The sequence below is a fragment of the Myotis brandtii genome, unplaced genomic scaffold (assembly GCF_000412655.1).
Source record: "Myotis brandtii unplaced genomic scaffold, ASM41265v1 scaffold1290, whole genome shotgun sequence".
NCBI lineage: Eukaryota > Metazoa > Chordata > Mammalia > Chiroptera > Vespertilionidae > Myotis > Myotis brandtii.
Window position 1 is genome coordinate 256,745 of NW_005354552.1, and position 9,149 is coordinate 265,893.

Sequence of the window (9,149 nt, forward strand, 5' to 3'; positions counted from 1 at the left end):
GTTTTAGAATTGCATTATTGATCATGAGTAACATGAGTAATAATATTACTCGAGTGATGCCCAACTCTGGCCGTTGCGAGAGACAAATATTTGAATTATGAAATTTCTTGTCTCTGTCGATGCATGTCACCCAAAATAAGTTCATGTGTCACCTCTGACACGCATGTCATAGGTTCGCCATCACTGTCCTATACCATGACCAAGTTGAATTTATTCCAGAGATGCAAGGATGGTTCAATATCCGCAAATCAATAAACATGTTACACCACATAAACAAATTGAGAGATAAAAACGATATAATCATATCCATTGATGCTGAAAAAAGCATTTTACAAAATCCAACACCCTTTCTTGATAAAAACTCTCAGCAAGGTGGGAATAGAAAGGTCATACTGCAACATAATAAAAGCCGTATATGACACACCCACAGCAAACATCATACTCAATGGGCAAAAACTAAAACTATTTCCCCTAAGAACAGGAACAAGATAGGGATGCCCACTCTCACCACTCCTGTTCAACATAATACTGGAAGTACTAGCCATAGTGATCAGACAAGAAAAAAAATTAAAGGTATCCAAATTGGAAAAGAAGTAAAATTGTCATTATTCGCACATGACATGATATTGTACATAGAAAACCCTAAAGACTCCATCACAAACTACTAGACTTCATAAATGAATTCGACAATGTAGCAGAATGCAAAATTAACACCCAGAAGTCTATAGCTTTTTTATACACCAATAATTAACTCACAGAAAGAGAAACTTAAAAAAATACCATTTACCATTGCAACAACAAAAAAAATGAGATACCTAGAAATAAATTTAACCAAGGAAGTAAAGTACCTGGACTCAAAATTACAGGACACTGAAAAAAAGAGATAGAGGAAGACATAAACAAGTGGAAGAATATACCCTGTTCTTAGATTGGTAGAATCAACATCATTAAAATGTCCAAACTACCCAAAGAAATCTATAGATTCAATGCACTCCCCATTAAAATTCCAACCGTATACCTCAAGGACCTAGAACAAACTCTCCAAAAATTCATCAGGAATAAAAAAGACCCTAAAAAGGTGCAACAGTCTTGAGAAAAAAGAACAAATTTGGAGAGATCACAATACCAGATATCAAGCTATATTACAAAGCCACTTTTCTCAAAACTGCCTGGTACTGGCACAAGAACAAATATATAGGCCAATGGTACAGAACAGAGAACCCGGAAATCAACCCAAGTCATTATACTCCATTAATATTTGATAAAGGAGGAAAGAGCCTACAATGCACTCAAGACAGTCTCTTCAATAAATGGTGTTGGGAGAAATGGACAGATACATTCAAAAAAATGGAACTAGACTACCAACTTACACCATACACAAAAATAAAGTTAAAATGGATAAAGGACTTAAACATAAGAAGGGAAACCATAAAAATCTTAGAAGAAGCCATAGGCAGCAAAATATCAGACATTTGTCGTAGCAGTATCTTTACTGATACAGCTCCTAGGTCAATGGAAACTAAGGAGAAAATAAATAAATTGAACTATATCAAAAAAAAACCCCTCCTGCACAGCAAAAGAAACCATCAACAAAACAAGAAAGCACACTGCATGGCAGAACATATTTGCCATTGTTATCTCCGATAAGGGTTTAAGCCCCTAAATTTACAAGGAGCTCATACAACTTAACAAAAGGAAGACATACAATCCAATTTAAAAAAAAAAAATGGGCAAAGGACCATACTAGACACTTTTTGAAAGAGGACATACAGAAAGCCAAGAGATATATGAAAACATGCTGAAAGTCAGTAATTGGTGAGATTCAAAGAATGGCTATTATCAACAAATCAACCAGCAAACAACAAGTGCTGGCAAGAATGCAGACTGGTAAAGCCACTGTGGAAAACAGTATGGCATTGCCTCAAAAAATTGAAAAACTGGAACTGCCATTTGACCCAGTAATCCCACTTCTAGGAATACATCCCAAGAAACTAGAAACACCAATCAGAAAGGATATATGCACCCCATCTTCATAGCAGCACAATTTACAATAGCTAAGATTTGGAAACAGCCTAAGTGCCCATCAGCAGATGAGTGGATTAGAAAACTGGTACATCTACATAATTGAATACTATGCTGCTGTAAAGAAAGAAGGAATTGGAATTCTTACCATTTGCAACAGCATGGATGGAACTGAAGAACATTATGCTAAGCAAAATAAGTCAGTCAGAGAAAGATAAATATCACATGATCTCTCTCATTTGTGGAATATAAAGAACATCATAAACTGATGAACAAAAGATACAGAGACAAGGAAGCATCGAACAGACTGTTAAACTACAGGGGTTAGGCAGGGGTGGGTTGGGGGGGTAAGAGATCAACTGAAGGATTTGTATTCATGTATATAAGCATAACCAATGGACACAGACACTGGGGGTGGGGGGGTGAGGGCATGTGCCGGCAGTTATTGGAGGTCTGGGGTAGGTAATAGGGGGAAAAGGAGACATATGTACTATATTTGTAATACTTTAAACAATAAAAAATAAATAAAGAAGAATATCTTACCCTTTGAGACAGCATGAAGAGTATCATGCTAAGTGAAATAAGTCAGTCAGAAAAGGAAAAGTATCACATGATTGTACTCATATGTGGAATCTGAGTGACAAAATAAACTGATGTACAGAGTGGATCCAGAGACATGGAACAGAGTGCCGAATCTCAGTGGGAAAGTGGGGGAGTGTGGGTGGGTGGGAGGTAATCAACCTTGTATGCATATACACATAATCCATGGACACAGTCAACAGGGTGCTGAAAGCCTTGGGGTGCAGGGTGGGCTGGAGGGGTCAATGGGGGGAAAAAAGGAACATATGTAATACTTTCAACAATAAAGAATTATTAAGCCCTAACCAGTTTGGCTCAGCGGATAGAGCATCGGCCTGCGGACTCAAGGGTCCCAGGTTCGATTCTGGTCAAGGCCATGTACCTTGGTTGCGGGCACATACCCAGTAGGGAGTGGGCAGGAGGCAGCTGATAGATGGTTCTCTTTCATCGATGTTTCTAACTCTCTATCCCTCTCCCTTCTTCTCTGTAAAAAATCAATAAAATATATTTTTTTAAAAAAAGAATTATTAAAAAGAAGAAAGACAAATACCATATGTTTTTATTTATATGTGGAATCCAAAAAAACAAAATAAATGAACAAACAAAACAGAAACAAACTCATGGATATAGAGAAAAAAATGATGATTGTCAGATGGGAGGGGGATTGAGGAGGATGGGTGAAAAATGTGAAGAGATTAAGAAGTACAAATTGCCAGTTATAAAAACAGTTATGGGTATGTAAAATATAGCATAGGGAATATAGCCAATATTATTGTAATAACTATGTATGTTGTCAGATAGGTACTAGAGTTATTGGGGTGATCACTTTGTAAGTTATATAAATATCTAATCCCTACGTTGTATACCTGAAACTAATAAAATATTGTATGTTAACTATAATTGAAAATTTTTTTAAAATTCTATAAATGAAAAAAATAAAATGTGATAGCTAAAAATATAAATAACTCCAAGTCTTGAAGATGACCCTTGTTCTATTTTAGGAAGGATCCAGAGTGAGCACCATGATTTATTTGTAATTTCTTGTCATGAAAAATGTAGACTGTAGGTCATTTTAACAAAGAAAGCTGGTTTGTTTGTTGTATTTCTTTTCATTATATTACTAGACCCCAGACATTTGTTCATTTGATATTTCATATCTTTTGATCATACTGATTTTCAATAATTTTGTCTTTTATTTTCAGAAAGAGTTTTGGAACACCTATACAAAAGCGCAACAAGGTGAGAGTAACAGAGGAAGTGACTGGTTTCAATTTTACCTCACCTTTCCATTAATCTTTGGCCTCTTTATTATCCTACTTGTCATTTTCCTAATCTGGAGATGCTTCCTAAGAAACAAAACTCGCAGACAGACAGTGACTGAAGATCACATCCCTTTCCCTCAGCACCTTAATATTATCACTTCACCTCCCCCACCAGACGAAGTGTTTGATAGCAATGGAATGTCGCCAGGCTTTCTGGAATATGTAGTTGGGCGCTCAGATTCTGTCTCCACTCGCCTTTCCAACTGCGATCCTCCACCAACCTATGAGGAAGCTACAGGACAGGTGAACCTTCAGAGGATTGAAACAGAACCTCATTTAGACCCACCCCCGGATTATGAGGACATCATCCACTCCAACTCAGCCAGTGCCATTGCTATGGTGCCTGTGGTCACCACCATCAAATGAAACAGCAAACTTCTTTTTACTATAATCGTTTTTAGAATACAAATAAAAGAACTGTCTACCACTTTACCACTACATAAATATGCATTGACTTACTTTATTGGACTCTAACAGCATACCACTTTACATTTTCTAATTTGATTTTAATTAGTTGTGTTTCCTACTGTAAAATCATTATCCATGCTCATTTTAGGTAATAAGAATATGTGAAAAGGGGAAAACAGTGGTCTTTATGTGATGTGATGAGTTATACATATGTGTGTATGTGTATTCATGCATATCCTATATAATAAAGAGGTAATATGCAAATTGATCATCACACCCTCGCACAAGATGGCCGGCCGGGGAGGGCAGTTGTGGGCGATCAGGTTAGCAGGGCAGGGCAGGGCAGTTAGGTGCGACGAGGCCTGAGGGGAGGGAGGGCGGTTGGGGGTAACCAGGCCAGCTGGGGAGGGCAGTTGGGGGTGACCAGGCCTACAGGGGAGGGCAGTTAGGGATGACAAGGCTGGTAGGGGAGAGCAGTTAGGGGCGACCAGGCCGGCAGGGGAGCAGTTAGGCATTGATCAGGCTGGCAGGGGAATGGTTAGGGGGTAATCAGGCTGGCAGGCAGAAGCAGTTAGGGGCAATAAGCAGGCAGGCAGGCAAGCAGTTGGGAGCCAGCAGTCCCAGATTGTGAGAGGGATTTCCAACTGCCGGTTTAGGCCCGATCCCGAGGGGTCCCAGTTTGGAGAGGGTGCAGGCTGGGCTGAGGGACACCCCTTTCCCAGTGCACGAATTTCATGCAATGGGCCTCTAATATACATATATGCATATATACCAGTGCAATGTGTTAAACAGCGATTAACTTCTGTCTAAATCACCTGTAAATTACTCACCAAAATGGGGGTAGGGGACACCGTCAAGTTGTGTAGTAGATAACGATGTGCTGTTCAATTTTGAAAATAAGATGAACTTAGTATGTTTTCTGTTTCTTACTGGCTTTTGTTAAACTTTTTCTTCAACTACCTTAATAGAAAAAAATGCATGTAGTCCATCTTGATTTTTGGAACATCTCAGAAATACAGAGGGAAGGGACAGTAAACAACAACTTGCTTATAGTGTATAGCAAGAAAATTATTGGTAATTAGTGGCATTTGGCTAATTTTGTAGGAGGGAGTTTTTTGTTGTTGACTGTCCCGCCTCCCAGTTAAACAGTGTTTGCTTACTAATTTTGAATGTCTCATGCTATTTGTATTAACATCTTGGTGGAGAGGATTTCCTGTCAACAGAATAATTTACAAAGTACATATATGTATTAATGACAGTGAATAGATAAAGATTTCTCCTTTGCTCTTTGGTGACAATAATTATTTTCTTCTCATTGTTTCATTGCTTTTTACTCTACTTTCTATTCCTCCTACCAGCACAGAATCGCCAAGACCTAAGAATTTAGTTAAAATAAAATTCTTAAAATTATTTTCTTAATGCTTTTGTAAAGACTGAAGTCTTTGTCTCAAGATGATTGAGGCAATTTCCCATTAAATTAAGAATTGTGATTTTTATATTGCTCTCCAGTTGGTGGAGGAAGAGTGCAAAGTCTGTTGTGCCAGGTGCACAATAAATCTAGTTATAATAGCTTCACAGAGATCTTGTTATTGTTATTTCATTTTTTTTCATCAGTTTTTTTTTAACTTCAGGATTTTTACTTTTCCTTTGGATCAGAGTGAACAGGCTATGAATGAACTGCCAATATAAACTAGCTCAGAAAGAAAAGTATGACAGTGTTTTTATACAAAGTTCCATAATTTATGGCACTGGTGGGAAATTCATTTTATTAGAGATATGTCTCTGCCACTCCCAAGCTGCCTTGGTGTTGGGTAAAATGGTGTATGAAGCAATGGAATGCAGGTTTAGAAAATGTCATACACTGCTGCCTCCATCTCCATCCCCACTGACCCATCCCTCAATCTTTCCCTGAAACCAAAGAAGAGAAAATACTGAGGAGAATCCTGAACTAGGAGTCAGATGACATGAATTCTAATCCCTTTCTGCAATATACTTGCCATGGTACCTCAGGAAAGTCCCATATCTGGCCCTCAAATTCCTTTACTCTGAAATGGTAGTAAAATCATTTGCCCTATCATTCTCCGGTGACTTCAAAGGATCTAATGATATGGTGTGCATGAAAGTAATTTGTAAGATATGAAGAGGTCATAGCATTGTTCTTACTGTCCTTAAGAGAGAATTTTCTCCCCCTGTTCCCCTAAAATTTATCTGAGTTTTTACATAATGATAAATAGAACAGGCTGCCCCATAAATTGCGAACATGTTCCTGATCTGAGTGTGAAGGCTATTAGTTAAACTTCTGTCATACTCTGGTCTATACCAAGGCTGTGCCAACTTAAAGATGACAGCCAGCTTAGCACAAACAGGATTAAGCAAATGTTAGAAAGAGAACTACAATGGGTGTGCTTAGTTAATAGGTTTTGTAGCTTTCATGAATAAATCTTCACCCTAGTCTCAGCAGAAATGACAATATTGTTTTGAATTTGGCCATGGTGATCTTTGGCTTCTAGTTAAAGCTGAAAGTTGAAGTTTGATACTTTGACTTGTGTGTGTATGTGTGGATATTTTGGTTTATTTTAAAATGAAAACTAAGGCTCCTTTTGTGTATATTTTTATGTCATTAATATCAGGCCTTAGATTAAACAAGCAGTTTTCAAAAGTGCAGCCCATGAACTCTGGGGTATCCTTAAGACCCTTTTAGGGATCGGTGAGATCAAAACTATTATCATAATATTACAAAGCTATTATTTATCTTTTCATTCTAACGTGCACTCTCTCAAAATAGTTAAAAATATAAAACAATGCCATCTTCCCTTAGATCTTATTTCTGTTTTAGAAAATAGGGCTATTTTATTAAAAATGTTATTTATGTTAGCACATAATGGACTTTTGAATTTTAAATGAATAAATGCTTTTTAAATTTTTATATATTCTAATATGACAAATATGGATAGATGTCAACTCCATAAACAAAAGCTCTTTGACATCCAGATCCCCAATAAAAACATAAGAATATAAGGAGGTCTGGAGACCAAAAGTTTCAGAATTACAGGATTATACAAAGGAGCAGAATGTTCTATTACTAAGTATATATTCTTGCAACTTTATTTTACATTTCAAACTCCTGATATTGGATTTAATGCTACCTTTTAGTGATACCTGAATTGCAGTATATGAATGAATGTTGATCCTTGAAACAAAAGCCAAATGCTTAAACTGATCAATGACCACAGCTTTTTTAGACTATTGGTTAAAGAAAGCATTCCTACTCCATAGTGATAACTGGCATCAGTCACAAGTCTCCTGGCAGCATTGGCATCATGATGACAGGATAAACAAAATACCACTTTCTTCAAGAAGCATTCTCTTAGGTTTGTTTGGTTTTATTTTGCTTTGTTTGGGTTTCACATTTTTAAAAACCCTTTTGCTATGCCACCTGGTTTTATAAACTGTATTTCTTAATATGTTTTATAATTAAAGGGGCTTGTCTGGAATAAATATATTTTTATGCTTTTGCCTTTCTTTCCTGATAGATACTACATTCACCTTTGATCATTTTTAATAAAGGTTTATTTTTACAGATATATTTAGTGCCTTTCTTAAGCAGTAATTAAACTGAATCAACCAGTTTGCATTTAAATTAAAGAATGGGCTTAATGGTAGTTCTTCCAGTGGAATGGTTTCCAAACTTCCACATGCAGTAGATGTGTCTGGAATCCTAGAACTATCTGCCTCTCTGTTTTGAATATCACAATTAATTGTATCTGCTTAAAGTAAATTATATTTCTTTTTTCATATTGAACAATACAAATACTGATGCTGTGTTTGATTCATTGTTAATTATGACTTCAAGATTGATGATCTGATATGATAACTGGAGGTTGCTTTAACTTGGTTCTGTGTAAATAGGATGTATTTTATTATAATATTTCACATTTTTAAACACTTGGTTTACATTAAGTTATGGTATTTAACTATTTTTATGATTATACTAGGTAATGTTTTTCTTATATCTCTATGTTTTTGGTATGCTAAATGGAGCTATTTTTAAACCTAAGAGATTTCTTCTACCATGTGTTAATTATATTATGAGTAGTTAATAAACATGCTGCATAAGTTCTTATTAATTATGGTCTTTTTAACAAGGTAAAATTCTGTTTCTTTTTTTTCTTATGAATTTAAGTAATATTACTCAAGAAATAAAAAGTTATGTTGACAACATCAAGGTGTTCCCAGCAAGAAAGAACTTTCTGTACTACTTTTGAATGATGCTGGCATGACACAAATAGAAACACTTGCTTCAAAAGGATAGACTGAACTTGGGTAAATGGTGTAGTTTGTCAAGTACTGGAAATAGTGTTATCTGAAGATATCAAATAGTTGGATTTTTTTTTCCTCCTTAGCAGAATAGCGTGCACTTGATATTTAGAAGATGAGAAAGGAAATCACACTGCCAACTCCTCTCCCTCCTCCTGCCGCTCTGACACTGCCAACTCCTCTCCCTCCTCCTGCCGCTCTCCCGCGTGGGACAGGACACTGGGAATGTGTTGCGTGGCTGAGCTTGGAAACCAGGAGCTGGATTTGGCTCGGCTTCCACGGTGATGTTAGCTCCACGACACAGCTGATGGATACATATGTAACCACAAGGAAGCTTCTTAAGTGTAGTTACCTCAAAATCTAAAAGCTAATATGATATGTCATTTAACAAGCAAATGTAAATGACTTGATTTTTATGGTATAAAAATTTTAATTATATTTGAGGAGGAATTTTAAGTATATATTATAAGTCTAAGTATCCATTTTCTAAGCATCAGTCCC

At 36.5% G+C, this 9,149-nt stretch overlaps 1 protein-coding gene across 5 annotated transcripts in view; it reads left to right on the plus strand.

Annotated features, from left to right (window-relative positions):
* PRRG1 (proline rich Gla (G-carboxyglutamic acid) 1) overlaps positions 1–4,593 on the plus strand; it is a 220,655-nt gene extending 216,062 nt beyond the window's left edge. For all 5 annotated transcript variants that reach the window (XM_005859714.2, XM_005859715.1, XM_005859716.2 and 2 more), the window contains one exon: positions 3,804–4,593. In XM_005859714.2, the coding sequence (XP_005859776.1) occupies positions 3,804–4,289 (486 nt within the window). In that variant the 3' untranslated portion in view covers positions 4,290–4,593. The remainder of the gene's footprint in view (positions 1–3,803) is intronic.
* Positions 4,594–9,149: the final 4,556 nt, after the last annotated feature.